This window comes from Rhipicephalus sanguineus, chromosome 7 (assembly GCF_013339695.2).
Source record: "Rhipicephalus sanguineus isolate Rsan-2018 chromosome 7, BIME_Rsan_1.4, whole genome shotgun sequence".
Lineage (NCBI taxonomy): Eukaryota > Metazoa > Arthropoda > Arachnida > Ixodida > Ixodidae > Rhipicephalus > Rhipicephalus sanguineus.
In genome coordinates, this window is record NC_051182.1 from 111272044 (window position 1) to 111295861 (window position 23818).

The 23818-nt window shown below is 43.2% G+C and overlaps 1 protein-coding gene across 1 annotated transcript; it reads right to left on the reverse strand.

Annotated features, from left to right (window-relative positions):
* Positions 1-83: 83 nt before the first annotated feature.
* Positions 84-23636, reverse strand: LOC119399751 (sorting nexin-8-like). Its single transcript, XM_037666582.2, is given in 14 exon segments — positions 84-5237; positions 8170-8325; positions 8806-8898; positions 9274-9342; positions 9782-9914; positions 10943-11103; positions 12538-12618; positions 13299-13352; positions 13354-13421; positions 14410-14524; positions 15012-15235; positions 15381-15507; positions 23180-23307; positions 23441-23636. Coding segments are annotated over 14 exon segments (1509 nt in total). The 5' UTR covers positions 23463-23636; the 3' UTR covers positions 84-5159.
* Positions 23637-23818: the final 182 nt, after the last annotated feature.

Here is a 23818-nt window from a genome sequence, read left to right on the forward strand (position 1 = left end):
ACCGGTGTTGGTTTTATGTGATTAAGTTGATATGGTGGCAGACATCCCAGCTGAAGAAATGACTAGCAACATCTTGTCATTGATGTCATGGCGCGAGTAATCAGGTCATTTATAAATGGACATTTTTCAAGCATACATGTATGTTCAAGTATATACCATGCGAATGAAACATTGACACGTATGCATCACATTATTTGCATGACACTTATCATATCTGAAAAAAAAAAAAAAAACATAGGCCAGGAGACTTCTTGTCAACTTGATATTTAAGTAAATTCTTTATTGTAACTTTGCAATGTACTTCGGTATAACTTGGACATGGGTACGGAGGAGAAGCTACGCACTTCACTCGTACACTGAAATAAAACGGCACCGGAATGTTCGTTGCGGGATGTAAAAACAAACCATTTGACCAGTCTGCACTGGTCATTTAAATTTGCATGCTTCCTAGCACATTTCCTGCTACGCAGCTTTATAAAACAAACAGCAATCCCAGTACTTTGATAAATAACTACTACTTCCTCGTACATCGAAAACCATTTTCACCTCTGTAGCTGTTAGGCAACTTGTAACAAAATTCACTCGTTCATTTATTTGTGTTAGCACACGGGGCCTGGTGATGTTGCCCTGAAACAAAAGCAAAATGTACGAATTGCACGCCCATGAGGCGGTTTCCAAAGTTCTGTTACTGTAAGTGCCTCAAGAAACCTTCTTTGCAACACAAACTTCACAAAGGTGAATTCTAGAGTGCTACAACTATCAATAATACTACACCTCCATAATTAAAGAAATAATTTCGATGAAGCACTGCCATCATGGGTTTTTGACAAATTTTATGGCTATAACAAATGCACCACATACCACAGCAGAGGCTGAAGTGGCGCGTGCAGATCCACCAAAGTAAAGGAATGCATACTCCACGCAAAAATCGATATGACTATACCCACGAGCCAAAATGGAAAATGCACGCAAAGTAGCACTAACATCAGTTCTCCATGTCCATTTAAGACTCGGCACAAAGGCACCAAGTGTTCACTGCTATGCTTATTAGCGCAAGGCAATGATCAGTTACACTGTTTATACATTTGTCTCTTTATAGCATTTTCATATCACTGCAGCCAAACCTTTCTATAAGGAGACGCTTAATGGGCACAATAGAGACTAAAACAGAGTTCAAGTTTGCCATTGTCCTTTCCAAACTTTACTTGTATTTCACTTGTACTGCAACAAATGAGAGCCTATTACTACTGCACAAATTTCCGGGTTCAGGTTGCACTTCCAACATCAATGCAACAATGCAAAATTTTCTAGCAGTAGATTAGGTTTTCATACTTTGTGCATATAAAAAATTTCGGCAAGTTGCTGATCGGGTCGAGACATCACTCAAGATCAAATGCAATCTAAGCCTACTCTGTCAGTGAACGACCAGACTCCGGCACATTGAGGTTAGATAAAAGTTGACTTTATGCTCATAGTATTGGCACCCATCTCGTATTCACACTCTTTCCAGTTTGGCAAGACTGACCAATTAAATGCAACTCAAACAGCGTAACCTGGCAGTCTAGCATGATTAGATATTTCCCTTCACTGTCCTATCACAAGGCAACTCTGAATGTTCACCTACCAACATTGCACACATTCCCAGTTTGCCCACCTATGCACATTGTACCAGTTGAAAGTCCGCATGCCTAGGTGAGCTTTAAGCTGAGCTTGAACTCACGGCTGTCCAAGAGACTCCGTTACCTGGCACTATATGATGGGCAATGTGAACCCTTGAGACTTTTCTACACCCACAAAGGTTGTGCTCATGCATCATGAAAGTGAAAACCCCGAACGCCATCCTCAATTTAGAAATTTCAAACCTACGAAAAGCGCGATCCCAATAGTTTGGGGCCTTAACAATTCATTATCAAAGACAGAAGCAGCATTGCTGAATGCCTTACGGATAGTAAGGCATGCAGTGGCTGTGCCCGAAAGCTGGACGCATTGGCCAAACAACATCACTACTCGCTGAACATCGCTAGAAGGATCAGCATGTGCCACCATATCTTAAACCATGAACATCACAGGGAACTGCATAACTCCGGCATGGGTGCCGAGCTCACAGAATGACCCTACACTACGTTCACCTGCTTTTAGTTCCACACAGGTGTACAAACAGTTCAAACAACAGTTAAATGCATGTTTAACTGCTTCTGTGCTATAAATCTGAAATAAACATGGCCAACTATTGTTTTTCTTTGCCAAGGAAACAAAGACCAAGGTTTTAAGTGCTTACTTATACAAATCGCAACCATTTAATGCAACAGTGAATTTAACAGCAGTATAAAACCTGTGGCCGACAAGAAATTGAGAACCTCGAAAAAATTTAAAGTACTGTCAGCAAGCAAAGTTCATTCGTGGTCAAATATTTCGGCACAATGCGAGAACAAACCCAGAATTGTTCGTTTATGAAAAGTGGCTAAGTGAGTGTCCAAATTAAATATGATTAAATTCAACACAAGTAGGTCATGTCTCAGTACCTGGCAATAAAAGTAGGGCATACATCAGCTGCTGCTGCCGCTCTTGACTGTGTTGCTTGAAATCTTTGTTCCTTCCTCATTTTCTTAGTTTACACTTGCATGCACAGGCCATTTATCACAGCAGTTAACTAACAAAAAGCTACCTACAATAAACTTTTTTTTTCGTTGTCCATAAACGCAAAAGGCACACAAAGGATGCAGCGAATGAGCCAGCATGGCCAGACACGAATGATCAAACAGGCTTGACTTTCAGACTGCAACAACATTGTGGCCAGCTGTCGAAAGATAATTAAGCTTCACCAAAGAGTCTTCAGCTCCAAGATTCTGTTTTTGCATTATATCACTTCAAAGGCTCTCGAGAACTGCTACAAACCATGCACAAAGAAATGCACAGGCACAAAATGAGAAACAAAAATATATTGCTTATTTTACGGCCGGTTGAATCCCGACATGCCACTAAAATCGCTTTGTTTGATGAACACGTATACAACAGGCCTTTGTGAACTGCAGCTCACTAGACGTAGGAATGTAGGACTAAGTGCAGACTTGAACTTTGCTTCTAGAGTCTGCATGAGCATTCAAGGTGTGAACAAAATACTGTGTATCAAAAAACTGAGTTTTGCAAGTACAGTGTTCGTGTTTCAGTGATGGGAAATTCTAGTAAATTTATTTCAAGGCACATTGTTCACTAGGTGGAAATAACCCTAAATGCCATTCCACTTTGAACTTGAACAAAGGCACATTCGTATTTGTTCTATGGTGCCGTAAGATATATATAACAATATATTTTTTTACGCTGTCAAAAATGGGAGTGTTCTGCACATCACCACAATAATGTGTCTCAAGTCATAAAAAAAAAGAAAAAAAAACTTGAAGTGTGATGCATGTCTGCAAGATGGAGTGAAAAAAATGTCAAAATTGCAAACTTAACAAAAACGGCAATGTATTCCCTCTAAAACGTAAACGAAGGCACCTTGGAAATATATGCATCACAAGCCCTCCCTAACAAAGTAAACTAAATCTCTGAGAAACCCAACAGAGGACGTTGTACTGCTGAGCTTGACAAGTTTTACGGAACAGTGTCAGTCCATTGTACAAAAAAAAAAAAAAGAGGGTAAGGAAAGACGCTGATACATACATATATATACCTTTTTAGTCTTTGGGCCTAGAAGTCTGTTCACAATTGACGAGATATTTGCTACCTTTTCACAAAATTACTGCATCTTCGCGCATGTAAGCAGCGCCATGCGCGAAATTACATCCTAAACAACAGTACCTTTGTTACAAACTCTATTCGTATAATCAGTGTTCAATAAATTGAGGTACAATCGTAAAGTGATGGTAGAAAAACAAAAAACAACAGCACATGAAGTGCACATTTTTACAAAAGCATGCTGCACAATCTTCAGTGCAAAACGGAATCACAAAAACGATTTTGTGCGTTTCGCATTATAGTGTTCTTAAACTGTGGTCTGGCTTCACAGCAACGATAGATGGCACTGTCGTGAAGTAAAAAGACCTGCTTGTGTGACCTCCATGCACGTACTTTGCCCTTGAAATGTCTCAAATGACTGGTCCTAAAAATCTTGAAACTTGTTAAGGGCAAACTACGACGAAATTTCAGTTTCGCTAAATTCATTACGCTTGCGCAGTATACTACTACGACGCAATCTTGGCAAGGCCAAGTACAATTGGTGACGGTGCGTTTGGTAACAGGCTTGCAATGGTGCAGTTTATTTTTGTAAGAAGTCTCCAAACAGCGCCTAAGCTGGTGAACTGTGCACCCGATGGCTGTCACAAAACTTAAGTATTATGTAAGCATTAACGGGGCATCATTACGGAAGCACTAATGGAAACAACAATGCAGAAAACTGGGCAAGTCGGTACAGATTCATTGTTACCGGAGAGCATGCACTCAAAGGGAGACACAGGGAAGAACACAACACAAGCGCTCGTGCTGCTCGCAAGCACGCACGCTTGTGTTGTGTTCTTCCATGTTTCCCTGTCTTGAGTGCGCGCTCTCCGGTAATGATGCATTAATGGAACCACTGCGGAGGCATAATCTGTCATCTCGGAAGCCGTACACAGGAGCCGTGCTTTCAAGGTGATCGCCTTGTCATGCATCACTGCCGCTGAGCAGTGGCGGCAATGCTTTGTTTTTTTTCAGTCTTGCCACTAAAAATATGGCTGGCTTTACAAGACTTTTGTGACGCTTCCACTTGTAGTATTTCAAACGCCCAAGTTTTCATTGGAGGTTCCTCTGCATTTACGCTGCCATGAACTAGGCCCTGTATGCGGCCTAAAATGTTCTTCCACTGGTCCTCAAACATGCGCGAAGATGCAGTAACTGCGATCAGTCTACCACAAGTCTCGCATAATCCTGTTCATGATTGCACACACTTTGTGCTGTTGCCCTAAAAGCCTTTCCAAGAACAAGCGAACAAGTATTGTGGACAGTGCCTGGAAGGTCTTTCCTGCCCGAGCCCCTTGGGGAGAGCTCACACAGCTGCAGTTCGTGGCTTGTGCACCTTTTGGTCTTTAACACAGGGCTGCCACCCCTAAAGCCAGCGAAATGACCGAAGGGGAGGGGGGTCTGACGACAACAGCAGCAGAGTCACTGGTCCCGTGCATTACTCCTCACTGCGGCACTTGTGTTCCTGCGTTTGGGACCATGGTTGCCACAGCAGGCGCCATACTGCTCCACAGGGCTCCCAGCTAAAAAAATTTCAAAGGAGGAGAGGGAACACTTTAAATTACACCCCAAAACTGTGGGAATGAAAGAGGTGGGGGGGGGGGGGGGAGGAGGGGGGGAGATGATAAATCTGATGTGGCTCGTTTCTTTGTCAGACAAAACCGATGAAAGCAACAATGAAGATAAGGAAGGTATAGGGGCATTACTTGTCGGATCTTTAACTGTAGTGTGGTAATTACGACATAAATAGAAAGGTACTAAAGTGGATGAAAAATCAACCTACCATTGGTAGGGGTGTCGTAGCTCAATTGTTAGAGCATCGGACGCATTATCCAAAGGTTGTAGGTGTGGTCCCTACTGCAGCAAGGATTTTCGTCACTTAATACCTTTCATTGTGTCGAATTATACTACGCTACAGTTAAAACTACAAATAATGTCCGATAAACTGCCTAGCTCATTGTCTGTTGCTTATAGGTTGTCTCAAATGTTGGTGTGCAATTGGTCAAGTGTCCATTATAACAATATTGAAGTGCACGAAAAATTATTCTTTCTAAATAGGTTGTGTAACATCAAGATTTGCGCCGCTGCCATGCGCAGTAGCTAGACCCACCGATGGCGCGGAGGAATCTATCCCGCCTTTTCAGCGGAGGAACTTCACTTTGCCACTGTCTTAAAAAATTAAAGAAAAATATAGATGGTTCTGGTTCATAATTAAATCATTATGTAATTACAATATTTCTGTCTCCAAATCGTGACAATTAATGTAAATCTCACGCACTTACAGACAGTCTATCGCATGCAGAAAGGGTTACATTGGATACGACATACTTTCAAGCGTAAGTTTACTTATGCATAAAGGCATTGGCAACTGTCAAGAGACCGAAAACACTAATTACCATATTTACTCGAGTAACGAGACTAATTGGTAAATTAAGCGCGAGGGGCGACTTTTATTGCTTGTTATAAAGTTCCAGGAAGAAAAAATATTATTTCGCCTTCTCGTTGATATTTTGCGATTTTAACGTGAGGGTCGACTTTAGGTAGCTTTTGTGAAAATCTGGAAAAAAAACTCTCGAACAGCGTCGAGTAAATACAGTAATGAAAACTGATTAACGAGTTATGATTTTCTTGTGAGCAACTGGGATTGTTGTGGCTGGCCTGGTGGAGGAATTTAAAAATATATTTTTTTTTTACCTTTATAAGAATGCTCGCTGCCACCAGATAACTATCGCACGTAATTTGAGAGGGTTGTTGAATTCAGTTCATGAAGAAATATAGGATGACTGACTGTGCAATAATTAAATCATTATGTTGTAATTACAATTATTTGCTGTCTCCAGAATCGTGGCATCAAATTAATGTAAATCTCACGCACTTACAGACAGTCTATCGCGATGCATGTTGCAAAGGGTTACATTGGATACATATGATACTCAAGCGTAAGTTTACTTAGGATAAGGGTCAATTAACTGTCAAAAGTCATTAAAGTGGGACACTCCACTTAAAACTATTTTTAAAATTCTGACTTAATTTGGATGAAAGTTGCGAGATTACGATGTTTAACGCGAGGGGCGACTGTGTGTACTGATTTCAAAGAAAAAATAGTTATTTCATATTCGATTTTAACGTGAGGGTGACTTTAGGTAGCAAAAATGAGTGGAAAAAAAAAACTTTTTGAATATCCAACATTTCATGTCGCTTTTTTTTGGAGTAAATACAGTAATGAAAACTGATTAACGATTTTTTTCTTGTGAGCAACTGGGATTGTTGTGGCACCTGGTGGAGCAAATCTCAACCACGCGCATGCTTATACATGGCCTCCGAGATCTGCTTCAGCAGTACGGCGAAACACAAAGCTAACCAACACCATGTTAACCCAACGGATACACCAGGAAACATGAACACCAACATGTAAGTGCGGCTACCAGACACCTAAGTGAGGGATTAGGGTCGCCTCCCATTTCTTTTTCCGAGCACAGCCATTGGCTAGGATGTGTGTGCACAGATGACGTCATTTTTACATCCTGGTTGATAACATCAAAACCATCCTGAACTTAAATTGACAATTTGAGAATATTCTTTTCTTTTTTTTTGCCACATCATCCGTTGATGCCATTAAAACAAGCAAACAAAAAAAAAAGCCATAGTTGCGTGAAGTGGCACTGCAAAGTTTTCAGCATGGAGCTCAGCTCGTCTACGATACAAAAAAAGGATTAAAGTGGGACACTCCACTTTAAAACATTTTTAAAATTCTGATTGAAATTTCATGAAGTTATAACTGAGATTTGTTCAAATGTGTTTGATTTCAAGTATGCATCATTTTCATTGGTGCAATGAGTTTTTTGAATATCCAACAGTCCTCATGTGCTTTTTTGGACCAAGATTTTTTTCTACTGATCAGGACACAGAGTATCAGCATATTCTATATTGCTAATGAGAACTCTGCACTTTACTTAGTAGAATAGATGCAGAAAGCCCTTGAACAAATTGCCCATATGTGCTCGATATTCTTGAAATTTCATAAGTTATAACTTTTGTTCAAATGTGTTTGCAACATCTATTTTTGTCCTATTGCACACACTTCTTTTGATTATTCTGATATGCTAATTTACTCTGCAACTTTCTTAGTTCAGCAGAAAATCTTGCTCCCAAATTGCCCATAAAATGCTCGATATTCTAAAAACTACACAGTGTACTGAAAAATAACTGATAGTTAAAATCAGCATAAAAATATACACAAACTCAGCAAGTTTCATCAAAATTGATAAAAAATTTAAAACATTTTAAACAATGGTGTATCTGGGCAGGATTCTGAATTAATGTGTTGGCATGAGCACAGCACAGAAGCTTTTTCCTGCATTCTGCTTTACAGTCACGCTCTAGTGTTAAGAACAGGCACCTCAAGAGCTGCCGCAAAGCCTTTGCAAAGCCAGTGGCGTTTGAGAGCTGGCTTACCTTGGCGTGGCCATTAGCCTGTATGCGCACCAAGGCACGAGTGATGCCGCCCAGCGCCTCCATGTGGGCATACACCATCTGGCTCTCCAGGTGGACGCAGTGCAGAGAGAACTGCGTCCTGTGTTCAAGCTCCTGCGCCTGCTTCATCGGATCCACCTGTGCACAATGCAGTCATGATATACACTCAAACCTCGATATAACGAACACGGATATAACGAATTATCGGTCATAACGAATTACTTAAAAAATAGTCTTATCATAGATACAGTGTTATGAATGTATGTTTATAACGAATTTTTGGATATAACAAAGTTATTTTAGTGTCAGATGTGACTTTGTTATAATGAGCTTGTCTTTCGAAGTTTAATTGTTTAGGGTCTACAAGAATACTCATCACTGATGGAATAAGCTGTGCCACATTCCCTAGACAATGCGTACATGATTTGCTTCGTATGTTGTCTCAAATGACGGCACACCAAAGAGCTTTGGGTGGATTGAGACCACCTACATAGTTGTTAGTTATTCATTCGCCTTGCAGTGTACTGTATTGTTAAACGTGATCACTTTGGTGGAGACAGTGCAACATACTTTAAGTGCCACATCACTTAAAGTAACGATGAATGTGCATCTACTTACAGCGCCAAACGAGTTGGAGGACTTCTTCACCATTCTATTGATGGCCTTGTGGTGGCCAAGGACAACACCGCTTTCGTGACGATCACATAACGCCTGTTGACAAAGTGTTTAGGGTTATCAGAACAGGGCCGTGCAGCAAATCTGCATGGTGTGGTGCAGCCCGCCCGTGGCAATATGTAGCGCTGTATACACCACAAAACAAAAAATTTGCAATAACTGTGTATGAATGCGCTCGAACCTTCGTTAAATCGACCGCTCAAAATGCTTTGCACGAAGCAAAGCTTCAAAAAAGCACGCTAGAGCTCAAATGTTTGATTTGAAAGACAATTTTGAATTTAATACGATAATATTTCTGTAAATCCAAGAACATGAATGTTTTGCAGAGTTCAGAGTCTCTCCAGCTTCCTTTAAATATGGTTTAGCAAGCGACTAAAAATGTCAATTTCATAATAAAAAATCTCAACTGACCTTGTAAGCAACTAGAAGGTCCAGGAATAAGTTTAGCTCTTCTAGAACTTCCTCCTCTTCATGAAGAGACTGGAAGAGAGTGAAAAAGAAATACACAAAATGAATTTAGATAAATACCAGCCCTCCCACTCACAAGTTGTCAAGGAATGAAAGAACCATAGGCATAGCGAGGGAGGGTTTTCACCCCCCCCCCCCCCCGAGTTTTTTGATTTTGCATGTGTATATACAAGCACACATACAAACATATGCATGAACATACATAACTGTTCGTTTTTGCCTTCACATTCTTAGAAGGTTCCGAGCATCCCCCGTAATTTTTTACATCCAATACTTCGATTGAGGCATGGGTAGGTTCGTGCCACGAGGCTTGAACTGTGATTTACATTTCTTCGGTACATAATGCAAATTTTCTTGCGGGCCACAGATTTCTCGCCACCAACTCTAGAATCTGAACACCCAATAACTTCGTGCCTGTAAATACGTTCCCAAAGTGAAACTCGCTACTAACCTGTTCAGAGTGAGCTTCGTGAATTGGCACAAGAAGGCCCTGTAAGGATCGCAATGCCTTCTGCACAATATTCCAGGCATCGTTTCCACCCGTCGCCCAATCGGACTCCAGCTTGGATATGTTGCTCAACGTCCTGCACATTTCAAGAATGCATTGTTGCAGGCAGCCATCTAAACCAAGAGCAGTGAGAAGAATGAAGTTACCCCACGCAACGATTCAACAGTGTCTGCAAAGTGGGGATTCATGGCTTCTAAACTTATCAGTTGATACTCCATCACAAGATTTTGCATGCAAAATGTTAGTGCAACTGCAGTGGCAGAACAGTTGTGAAGCTCTTTGCGAGAATTCCCATACAACACTGAGAAGGCTAAGAGCGTGCTACCGCTACAGCAGCTGGAGCTCAGAACAAGCCATGCAGTAAGACTGATTTGAGCGAGTTGGTTCATATTTCATGAAAAGCGCGGCGTAATAAGACATTGCACATAAATAGGCAGGGTTTGGTGCAATTAGTCCGCGCTAGTGATGTCATTGTGTGTTTCTTTTTAGTGCTCTGTTTTATCCGCGCTGTGCTTTTGAATAAATTGTCCCTGAAGCATGTCTAAAAAAATGACGACTTTTTCTGTGCTAGCATCAAGCACATCAAGTTTCATGCTGTTTCAATCCTTGTGCAGCTGATCCCACGTCTGCAATTATTATCTATTCGTACACAGTACTATTGCTGTGCACCTTATGCATTTGCTGACTTCTATTCTGTTAAGAAGACAACAAATCAAAGGCAGCCGTTATCTCTGGAATCCGATCACAAGAGCAAGAGATACCAGAAGATTGTGGAGTGCTGAAACAGAATCAGAACGGCAGTAGAGTGTAGCAGGACCCCGAGAGACTCGACCAGAACAACTGATGATTCATAAACTACTGATGGAACATTTGACTGGTCGGTTAAGAGCATTATAAGAAAGCCCCGATAAAGGGGTTTCTTATATAAAGCCCCGATGTACTTTGGTAAATGACACTGGAAGCTCTGCTGCAGTACTTGAAAATAACCGCCTGAATGAGCATCAGGTTCAAGCCTCTAATCCAAAGAGTGCACGAATAGTGCGCCTCGAAAAAAAAAAAACACAGGAAACCGCGAGGTAGAACTTCAGGGGGGTAATCACTCACGCAAACTCCTTGCTGACAACAAGGATGTCCACGGCGGCCATCTTGGACCGATCGACCATGCGCTGTGTGGCCTCGCGTAGCTGGCTGAGGCAGATGTACACCTGTCGCAGCTGCTCCCGTGCCATGGCAAACTGCACCGTCGTGTCGCTGGACACCAGCTCCTACGCTTTCAGACCAAGAGAAGACAAAAGTTGGGTCTCCAGCAGCCCCTGAATGTTGTTCGTTCACTATGCTAAACAGCGAATATGGCAAGGGACTGGTTGAAAATAAAACAGTACCGGCACTGACTCACAGCTAAGTTTAATCACATCGGAAACATATATACAGTGTCACAAACAGAAAAAAAAAGAAAAGAAGAATGTGATACATATTACATGTGGTTACTTGACTCCCATCACCGTAATATGCCACTGAGATATGCCATTTCCCTCTCAGATAGTGCCATCGAAGGCTGGCTGATGCATACCATGCTTTTTCGTGCAATCTGTGCTGCCTCGACAACTAAGCTCGTGTTCGCATCTCTATGCTTGTACAGAACCTCTGCGTCATCAAAATTTGGCGAATACTTGTACTGACGATATGCGCAGATGCATGCTAGTAGTAATCATTCTTGTTTAGAGTCGAGGCATGCTCCCTCAGCCTAACATGATGCACCGCCCCACCTGTCCTATGTATGCCCGCCCACAAGGAATCCGAAAATAGCATACGACGTTCGTCCGGCAACTTGCATACTTGTGAACAGTGCCTGCCCGAATTTCTTTTCAACCAGTCCCTTCTCATTTGCATAATTCAGTACCAACTTGCCCAACTTTCTATTTTAATGTTGTACATCGGGGCATGCAACTAGACTCTCAATAAACAGAAATCTGTTAAACGAAATTGTTGCTTAAATGGAACAACTGCCTTTACAATGATCGGTTTTGTACCTGAATGCTGCAACCCTGTTTATCTCTCAGTAAATGAAACTCCTATTAAACGGAACATATTTTCTTGGTCCCTTCAGGTTCCGTTAACGAGAGTCTACTGTATTGCAAAATTTCAAATATTAAGTCGAATAGTGTCCAATTGACTCTGCTTTCGAATTGAATAACCGCAATTTGTAAGTAGCAATGCCTTTTCCAAATAGTCTATACATAGTATTTCGAAATGTCAACTGCAGCAAAATGAACATGAAATTGGCACAAAAGTACAACAAATTCCATTCCGCAGGCACATGTATAGGCACAACACATTAGAGCTTGCAGATTACTTCGCCCAGAGATCCAGGCTTTACTGGCTAGACAGCAATCCAACAAGCACGCGTAGAATATGACTGTTTGTTCCTGATGCTACATTTGCGCTTCTCATACTAAAATTACAAATGTAGGACATGAGCATCATTTCACATGTTTTGTAAAAATGACTGCCCATTTCTCAAGGCATATTAAGCTCGATCTGCTTCTGGTATTATTCAATTCATATATTTGAGTCAGTCTTTACAATCACTGTTTAGTGTTCACTCAACCCTAGTTGTCTGAGCTTGAGTAAGCTTTTAGGTACACAAAGCAAAGCAAAGCAAAAAATAAAACTAGAGTGTTCCGTGGAACAGTACTCACGTCCGACCTACGTGCGACCTCACTGGTAAGGAACTCATCTGGCACATTCTTACAATACTCCTTGAGCCGTGCTTGAACATCCTGCATTTCACAATAGGGCACATTTCAATTCAGGTATTTCATCCACACTTCAAAACACAAACATATTGCCTCTAGCTGTTATCAGTTTATCTGTGCTGATGAATTTGTATATTAGTATATGAGATGTTTTTTTAGCTGCACCAAACTTGCAGTAATGAACCTATATTTCCTGGTAGCAAGCTGTTGGTATTCCAGTACCCATGCTGGCAAGACAAGAGAGAAATTTGTATATTTTCATGCATAATTAACTGTTTATTCATTATGCAACATTTTAACTATTGATCGTAGGTGGCTAATGTTAACGTGTGGCATGTGGCCCATCTCTGAAATAATCTAGATGAGCCAAGAAATTTTCGTTAGCAAAACTCTTGCAAGACCTACGTGAACAGGTAATCTTTAACCCTCACTTGCAAGAACAAAGCAGTCTAAGGAGAAGTGACTTGAAGTGAGGTCACAGCTCATTAATGTTTCTTCGTGGTTAAAACTGAGCACCAAAAATGCATAAATTAAGCATACACACTGCACACAGCATAACAAGTGATCATCACCTTCTATCAAGGAAAGAAATTCAGCACTCGGTCAACGTGCAGACTGACTGCTCTCAGATTACTCTGAAACACCACTGCCATCTGTGCCAAGCCAAACTTCCGGAAAAGAAAGAAATAAAGCCTGAAGCTCACCGTGCCACTAAATGTCAGGAATATGTTGACTGCTTTGTCGAAGCCCAGGACAGGGATGCCTCGCTACAAGCGTGAGGAAACGCCTGAGAGCCCGCCTCCGCTCCTCGATAAAGTGCGAGTCGGCTGCAGTGGAATGAAAAAAAAAAGGGTCATGAATACTGTTGCCTAGAGAAAGTCTTTAGTTTAAATATTTATAGGCTATAAAGCCTTAGATGATGAAGGATTACTAATCATTTTACTAGTGGAAAATCTCTGAGAAAGCAATGTGTCCTGTGGCCACTCAATAGTGCTAGAACATGGGGTCAAGTTTACCATTACCAACACTTCACACAAATGGCAGCACGAGCAAACCATTGTTCATTTGTGCTAGCATATTTCTTTTTATTTACTCATTTATCTGACATCAGTTTTTCCTTGTCACATTGTAAATTTTGTAAACAATTTCCTATGTCCCAGTCTATTTTTGACGAACCTCCCACTCTCTTTCTACCCCATCTATGTGAAAGACTTGTCACTATATCTAGAGTCATCTATGTAACATGCCAATAACTAAGAGGACCTGCTGTAGACAAGTCGTGAAGTGCATAGGACCGATATCTGGTGACGTACAGGCTGTTTCACAGTTGAGGGAAAACTCTGAGCGCATTGCATCGCGATGAGGCGAGTACTGGAGTCTGGCGGCGGCAGAAGCTTGCGCAGGCACAGATGCTCAAGGGTTGGAGTCTTGAGCCTGCTATGGCGGCGCACTGACCGTATTGTTGGGAAGCGTGCTACTGTGGCGTCAGTGAAGGTTTAGAAGTTAGCGCTGCACAATGCTTAGTAAAGAATACCGGCTCAGTTTCTGCATTGACGATGAAATCCAAGCACTGCCCCTGACAGTAGCACACTCCTCGGCAATGTGGCCAGCGCGCGCAGCCATTGCAGACAACATAGCTGAAGACTCCTAGCCTTAAGCATCTGCGCCTTCACGAGCTGCTGTCGCCACCGCTCGACTCTAGCACTCGCTGTATCGCGATGCAACGCGCTCAGAGTTTTCCCCTAAGTGGGAAACAGCCTGTACAGGTACCAACTGTCCTCCCCCGACAGCGCAGAAGCTGTGAGTGATGCGTACCCATTGCCCGCTTGGGTGGCAGCTGCGGTACCGCTCGGTAGGGGAACCGTTGCACCAGGATGTCAAACAGCGTCACGAAGTCATTGTACCGCCGCTCCACACGCGACTGGTACCTCTGCAAAACACAAAACAAGAATTTTACGAAGCGTTATCCAAAACAATTGCTTCTCTTTATTGCCTGAATCGGTCAATTTTCCTTTCGCTAGTTATTGCAAGCAAAATATGTACATTTCTTTCTGCAGAATCTAAACAAAAAGAAGAAGAACACTGGCTTTTCAAGAAATATTGTTACGTGACATTCGAAGAAGTGTAGCTATAGTGGAACGTATCCTAAGTGGCATCTGGGGAGGAACAGAAGAAGACCCCACACTTGTTTTGGATGTGGTGCGGCTTCAGTGTTGGCCAGCGCATAGTAGAGAAAGTGTAAACTGCTTCCCGTTTGTATTATTTCCCCGTAACAATATTGATAATGTTTAATGCTGTTATGACTAAAGTCATTCCCTGTCACTAGAATGCCAACTTTTTTCGCCAGGCCACATCACTGAATGGCGATCGACTCATCACAAATTGACGAGCCTGCGACGCAGGGGACACAAACTAACCTGACTAGAAACCTCGTAGACGACGTGCTTGAGGATGATGCCTTTCTTCTCGGGAACCAAGGCAACGCGGATGGTGTCCTGCGCCACCATTTGCGCATAGCTGGTGTTGAGGATGCGCGGATCCGAGCCACCGGACTTCAGGTCCAGGCTCATCATCTTGCGCCCAGTCAGCCCGAGCTTCTCACGAAGCTCAGCCGGACTCGGCAGCGACGGATTTGGCAACACTAAAGAAAACGAGGATGGGCAATGCAAACAAGGCAAGTAATCAAAACCTGCAGATTTGGGTGAGTTGGCATGGCACATTTGAAGTATCACAACTGAACAATTTCCTAGGAAGAAAACGCTGACTCCTGAGCGCCCACTGCATACCTTCAAGATTTAGCAGCGTCTTCTCATCCAGCTGCCTGCCTTGCTGTGCTATTGCTACAAGTGCAAGGCTTCTGTACAGGCTTGTTGGGGTCACAGGACCCTGCTTGGCACCGGCATATTCCCACACCTGAAAAACAGTGTTTCACAGTCTCATTCAGAATGTGCGAATAAATATCTCTAAATGTGCTTATCCACCTGCACATACAGTGGAACTTCGATTATACGACTTTCAGAGGACCGCGCAAAATCGTCGTATAATCCGGGCGTCGTATAATCGAAAAACCGAGAATATAGGCAGTGACGGTCATTTTTGCCCCACAACAGTGGGCACATAATGCCTAAGAAAGTCCGCGGCACAAACCTACGCTGCTCCTAGGAACGTAGATTAAATTAATTGAAAAAATGACAACCACGCATTTTATCGGAGGTGTGAACGAACCTTTATTTCTCACCTTTTAAAAAAATCTGTGATTTTCTTCTGAGAGTTTGCCCAGCCACGACGCATCAGCTTTCTTTCGATAGCTGCAACATCTGGCAGCAAGTCGCCGATCTCATCGCGTGCGCAAGCAAACCGCCGAATGTGGTCGACGTAGCACAACACGTCCGCGTAAGTCGGAACGGACACGCTAGCCTCTGCAGCGTCGTCCATCTCTTCCTCGTCGGAAGTTCCCGCAGTGTCGGGACGCACAGTTTCGATAATGTCATCCAGCGACACTTCACTGCACACTGCAACGTCGTCGTCGGCACCAACATAGTCCGCGAAAGATCCAGGCAGCTCCAGGCTGCCGAACTCTGGTTCATCGTCAACAGGCAGTGCAGCTTCACTGGTAGAACAAGCACCACTTCTATTAAAGCCGCAGTGCCTGAAGGAGTTGGCGATAGTTTCTGGCGTGACTGCGTCCCATGCACTAGCAATGTAGTGCATTGCATCAAGCACAGAAAGCTTCTTATCCAACTGCTTGCGTTCCATGCCCGCCAGCCGACGCTGCACCAGAAACTTCCGATATTTCTGTTTCATGCACTTGATGACGCCAGCGTCAAGTGGCTGCAGCTGGCTAGTGCAATTGGGGGGCAGAAATACAACTTTCACATTTCTCAAATGCGACATATCTGATGGATGGCATGGCGCATTGTCAAGCAGAAGAAGAATCTTTCTGTTCTTAGCCCCCATTTTGGAGTCCAGCTGCTGCAGATATGTAGAAAACATAGCAGCCGTCATCCAGGCTTTCCGGTTGAACGTGTACTGGCACGGCAGCCTTTTCAAATTCTTGAAGCATCGCGGCTTCTCAAACTTGCCGATCACGAGGGCAGGAAGCTTTTCAGAGCCGTCTTCATTAGCGCAAAGCAATACGGTAAGACGCTCTTTGCTTCGCTTACCCCCGTGACAGCTCTCTCCTTTGAATGCCAATGTCTGTTCTGGCTGCATATTATAAAATAATCCAGTTTCGTCCGCGTTGAACACGTCGGACGGCTTGTATTCCCGTATCAATTCCGGCAGCAATGCAGTCCACTTTTCTACAGTGTCGGAGCTGACTGACGCGCTCTCTCCACAGCAGCGGCTGTACACAACTCCACTGCGTTTTTTAAAGCGATCCAACCAGCCATTGGAGGCTTTAAAGTCGTCAATGCCGCAGCGCAATGCAACTGTCTCAGCCTTCTCCTTCAAAATTGCGCCATCCACGGCGATTCCTGAACTGCGGGCCTGACGCAACCACTCAACGAGGGCCTTCTCCATGGCAGCATATTTGCCATCTTTCGCGGCCTTCCTGTTCAGGCCGAACTTTGCCGCATTTAGTAGGATGCTGTCCTTCTTCGCGAGGATCGTTTTCAGCGACGACTCGGGAATGTTCAGGTCGCGGGCAATGCTGGCCTTTGTTGCTCCGTTCCGCTTCTCTGCCTCCTCGATTATGCGAAGCTTTTCTCCGAGCGTCAGCGGTTTTCGGTTCCGCGACATTGCGAGACGCAGCACTCGCAACCAAGAATTCGAAAGCTTCCTCGCACACCAATGTCCGAACACAGAAAATTTTGCACGTGGACACAGCAGCTGCGGCGCAGCACAACCAACCGATGAGGCAAACACGTGAAGGAATGGCTGAATGGCAGCACGGCAGTAGGCCTATTCGATTTGCAAGCTTCGACCAATCGCGAGCGGCTAAAACGCCCCAGCCCTCTGGTAGCTAGACAGCGGCGAGTTCCGGTTCCCGCGGCTGTCGCAAACATTGGCTCAACAATCGCCGTTCAACACGTCCGGTATAACGACACGAAATCTAGTGAAAGTTATCGCATACTAGAAAGCGAGCTCGAAATTATCTGCCATGTTATCTGCTCACAACGGTCACTACAAAACCACCCAAAAGAAGAGAGAGAAAAAAAAAAAGGCGACAACGGAAGTGCGCAGTGCAATGCGACAAAACGAATGCGCTCCGGCTGGCTCCGGCCAACGTTGGCTCTGGCTAGCTATGGCCGACCGCGTGTCGAAAAATTGAAGAGGCCCTGTGGTGGCAGCGCGGATACGAACTCGGTTCCTCGGTTTCCCGACTTTTTTCGCCCGGCCGCAGTGTGTTTGCGTGCCAGCCCGCGTCATCGTAGGTCTTTTTTTTTCTCGGACAGTCCAGCGAAGCGTCGTACGAGGCGGGGCCGGCGTAAAATTGCGTCGTACAATTGAGGTTTTTAATACATTATTTCTATGGGGGTTTTGCCGGGACCAAGCCAATTCGTCGTAAAACGCGGGTCGTCGCAGGACCGGGGGACGTATAATCGAAGTTCCACTGTACTATCGACTGTAATAGAGATGCAAGAGATAAGGTGTACAGAATATTGTAACAAGAAAACAAAAAAAAAACAAGGAAGCTATGGTTTTTTAACAATAATCGAAACCCGTGTACACCTTAACAGAGTGGACGTGTACAGACCACCTTCCAGAAACTGCATGAATACTTAATTCAAGGCATACAAAATGAAATTGACATGCGCAGTAGAATTTTTACAATGTAAACTAATGGACTACAATCTGCAATTTCAAGTTACATACTCAGGCAGCAGAAAACAAATTTTTTTTGTAAAATCTCTGGTTTCTATTGCAAATCCTGGCCCATATTTCATAGTTGTACTGCCAGCTCCAAAAGGTAGCATGCTCAACTGTGACTATAAATGGAATAAAGCAATTGGTAGAGCATCAGACGCGCAATTCGGAGGTTGTGGGTTTGGATCCCACCGACTGAAAGGGTACTTCTTCGTCAACTTTAATTAATTTCAGTTGGGATCATAATTACTACCCTAAAGTCAAGAAACGACAACAAATAATTTCCTTTATGCTTTCCCTGCCTTAGTCAAATTCATTTGGCTGCATTTAACAAAAAAACGAGTCCCTCGAAAAAATTCCTCTTTTTTGTTATAAATAGAGTTGTCATCCTAAGGCACCCTTCAACATGGCTCTCACCGGTGGCAGTTTTCAGCCAGCTCTATTTACTCTCATTGATACAGGTATATGTTTATGTAAATATTTTCATTTAAAATAATGACAAGGGTGCCTATTGTTCTGTTTTACCGAGTAATGTAATAAGCTGAATCTGCAAATAAAAATGTAATTGCTGAATGCCACAAAACGTGATCACACAAAACTGATGTTGCCATGCTCACGTGTGGCAATGACAACCGCGGCACACAGCACACAAAGGAGCATGGAAGCCAACACAATCACGTGACATAGGTGGAGTTGGCTGTTTACATTAAAACCAGGCTGATGTCAATGTCACGAGGTGCTCTGTTTCGCACTAAGCTGCATGGCATAAGCTTTAAAATCGATTTTCCAATATCATCTAGGCTATATCAGCCGCCCATATTTTATAGATGGTGCGTGCGTATATCCACACAAATCTATCTCAAAAGTTATCTCGCCTGCAACATTTAGTGTCAGTAATACTTTAATCCCTCTTAGAAAGAGCAGTGAATTGACCAAGTTGGCTAAGAATCATGATTGGGACCAGTGCAAGGGAAAACAAGTGAGACAAACACCGCATACCCACATTTGTTATCTTGCTTTGTCATCGTCCCTTGCAGTGCTCGTAATCATTAATCTCTTATATTTTTTAGTTCTTTTTTCTATTGATCAATTTCAATTTTACAGCCAACAGTCATTGTTCTCTTTCACGGTGGCAGTTGCCAACTAAATTTTTACTCTTCAATTATTTTGATATACATAAATCTAAAATTACTGCATCACACAGTATTCAACCTTGCGTCTGATAATTAGAATGAGGTATTGTCTCTAAACATCAGATTCAAGTTATGTTGACTGTACTTCAAAGCAGACTCGACTGCTATCATAAATGCCTTTACACCGTTCTAGTGCTTAGAATCATCACAGTGGCCAATAAATAAAGCAGTTGTCATCAAAGCAGTGCTATCTATTCGAAGCAAAAAAACAGCTTTTACTCGACCGCATCTGACACCATACCGCTGCAAGCTGATGACAGGCAAAACAGCTTGCCCGGTACGAAGCCAGGTGAGCTTTTCTTATCTGCAGCTTATCACAAGCAAAATTTGCTTCAGCAGCTGTTACACTTGTGCGCTAAACGTGGCTAATGGGAAAACAAAGGCCATGTCTATTCTCTGCTCATATCTGAGCAGTGGGGTTCATGCCTGACTGTCCTAAAAAAACAAGATAGCTAGCAACTGTTGCAATGGTGTACATCCTAACCGAAAAATTCTGCATGTATTCCAGTAATTCCATATGTTGTCCATAAGGTCGTTATGGAAGTTTAATGGAACTTGCATGGAACCTGCATATACTCCATAAAATTACACGAAAATCATGTGGACTTAATGGAATGGGATAAGGAGTGTTTCAATAGGCCCACTTTTATTACACATCATGAAACAATGTCAACAGCTTGAGTTGACGTGTGTCTGAATGAAGACGCAACATATCTTTTTTTAATGTTCTAACTAGTAATGAAAAGGAAAAAGACATCATTAACATAGTGCGGAATGTAAAGGCAATCCTCTCTTAATGAAAAACAATAGTGTGTGTCCCTTTGGTGTGGCAAGTATTGCCACACCAAAATTTTTTGGCGTTTCTGCAAAACAAAAATAACTTAAATGTGAACTACCATGTCTGTCAAAAAAGTTTAAAGAGTTGCTCTGTACTACAACTGCAATTTACTTGTGTTTTTTATTAAATGAGAAGGATATCAACACAATAAGCTGCACATATCTATGTAACACATATTCCACTTATATTCATTGCATAGCACACCACCTAACAAGGAGCCAGCGTCCATACCTCATTCATTTTTTTAGATGTAAATAAACACAGGCCTCAAATGACTTATGCTAAATGCACTGAAATTCTTGTTCTGCATGTTTCCGCCATATTTTAGAGAAAAAATATCTTTTGTTTATTCAGAGATTACCACGCATTGCCCAAAGGCGTTAGAGCAGGCGGGTTACAGCGTTGACATAAACAAAGCTTCATTTTTACAGCACACTTGACTTGTTCCTCTCTTTAATGGCTCCAACAAAAAAGAATTTTGTGAATAGGTCCATCCTGGTACACAATTAGCTCATTTTGAAAACGTGATCAGTAAATGGGATATGTAAAATTTGAGGCCTTCAGAACATTAAAGCATAATTTGTACCTAAATGGGCTATACTGAAGAGGAAATTCTGGTTTTGCAAAAATGGGGTGCAGATTGGGATGAGCGGGGTGCAAACATGCCAAATTTCTAATAACAATCGAACAGTCATAGCTACAACATTTGCAGTTCATTCAGAAAACCCCCATTTTAACTTGTAGAACATTTGTTTTTAATTCTAGTAGAACAAATACAGCAATGCAAAAAAAATTCTTAGCACAATTCAAAAAGTTGGGTCTCACAGAAGAATCCCTTCCTGAACCCATGTTGGTTAGTAAAACAATTGGGTTACACTCTGTATGACCATAAATCTGAGAGCATACGATATCCATTTTCTGACAAATGCAAGTCAAGGAAATCTGGTGTCGATTTTCAGGCAAATTTTTATTTCCACTATTCTGGACTGGCACCCCTTTTGCAGTCTTCCAGTCAGTCTTTCTGGCACTTAATGACTGCTGAAAGATATGGCATAAAATTCTGCTTAAGAGTGGCACGGTATTTTTAATACCTCAGAGTTAATATTGTCAATACCAGAAGAAGACACCTTCATTACTTGGCTAATACCTCATCACACTGGGGTCCTTATAAAATAGTGTTTAGTAACGTAGTATCACACTATGCTTAAACGAATCTAACACTACTTGCATCTGTTGAAGTGCAAACGCGATTTGATCCCTTTGGGTCAGCAGTAAAGGTTGTGTTAGCCTGTTGTCAGCAGTCTATGCCCCACCCACCCAGGAGTATTTCAATTAAGTTGAGATCAAACTTTTAAACATGTTGTGATAAGGAAAGCCTCGACAAAACACGAAGTTTCAGCTAACCAACATTCCGTGCACAGCGACAGACCTACCTCTCAGCCCGAGAAATTCCAGCATGCCTCTGTCTGCCAGCTCTAATCATACACCACCCCATTGAAATAGACAATGCAAAAGAAATATGCTTCCAGTGCATTACCCGGTTTCAAGATTTCTCGCTATCTCTGCCGAACCCTCACACAAGCAGGGCTGACACAAAATAGCCACATCAGGAGGCGTGTATAAATGAGAGAGGGAGGTGGGGGGTAACCTAGCTGGTCCAATTCGCTTTATCTCTGAAAGGCGACACGGTTTATCTCGATGCTTGTATCTTAGAAGCGGCCCACGTGACGCTAAACGCCCTCTCCCAGACTCTTTCCTCCACCTTCAAATCGCGTCCTTAGCTCTTTCTTTTTCTCTGCCTGTGAAAGAAGTGCGCAGGCGCTGAGACAATTGGGCGCCTGAGTGTGCTCACGTATACTACGCCAAAGGTAATTGAGGCCAATGGGTATTTCGTGACGCGTGTTTCTTAGAACTACGGCGCAGTGCGTGCACTTTCACGGACATCGTACCGATGATAGCTACGACACGAATTTGTTCAAACGCAGCTATGTTTGCATTATTACATCCACAGCACGGACGGCAATTAAGTGCGTCGGTTTAGCTCGCGACGCGCTGAAGCAAACAGATTTTGCCGCCGTTAACACAAGCGTAAAACGCGCGCGGGATATCGCTGTCAAAAGCTGCGCCGGTAAATCCCCTCACGTATACGCGATAACGGATATATAAAGATCTTGCGCGAATCGGCGTTTATATATCGCGCCAGCATAAATAAACTACGCTGTAATTCGTCGAAATTTAGGAGAGAACTACGCGACCTCTAAGCTTGGGACACGCGGCATAGTTCTCTGATCACAGCGATCCGAAAGTAGAACATGGAGCGTGATACGCTTATGAACTTTCGCGTACCTCCGGTTGGTTCACCGAAAAAAAAGCTCTGCGCTGGCCCGCAAGTGAAAGCCAGTGAAGCCGGCGGTGAATATACCGAGAACATGCACATATTTGCATATGTCACAAGCGCCTTTAGATGAGCCGCCACACTGTACTACCCTTTCGACGCAGCGGACCAACAAACTTGCCGAACGGGTTTTCCAGCTGAGCTCGCCGCAAATGACTTTCGCTCGGAGCGTGAGAGCCATCGACGAAAGAAAAACGCGGTCAGTTGAGGAGAGGAACACAATGGTAGTGAAGAAAATAAAGGTCATCTTTCTTTATCCAGGTTTCCTACGCCCCAGGTCTTGCGCGCGACAACGGGAGGCGTTTCCGCATCAAACTGCCCTCGTTTCGATCTCATCAACCGCCCACCCACCTGATCTATCGTCGCCTTCGGTAGGTTCGTTGATGCCAACAGCCGGCTGAAAAGTTCGCGGTCGATTTCGTTCCGGTCGTTCGGGTTCAGCAGGCTGTGCACTTCCTTGTAGAGTATCGGCACCGCGCCTGCGAAGCCGCCACGTAAATGTAACGCCACAAGAAACTATACGCGACGACTTGGCACTGCATGCGTCGATCGACACATGCGTACTGCAACACGAAAACACATGCTCCCGCCGCGTAGATCTTGCGCACTCACCGACGCTGAGGTCGACCGACATCCTGCGTCAGAATTTTCAGGACCAGGAGGCTCACCGATAACGCGTAGTTTCCATTGCCTCACGCTTATTTCGGGAAACACACTACCGGTTTACCACGCGAACCGAAGGTATCACACGCTGACCGCATCGCCGATGCGCCGGACCGAAAACAACTTTCTCCACCCCCCTTTTCGCGAGGTGCGCTGAAAGTGCGGTGCGGACAGGAAGTCATTAAAAACTTTTATAAGCGTCTGTAAGCACGTATAGTAACTGTAATAAAGCTCAATACAATAGGATAATAATACTCGTTGTTTAAAATTATTTTTCTAATATGATAATTGATATTCCGCTGGAACGTGTACTCCCGTTACGTGCCA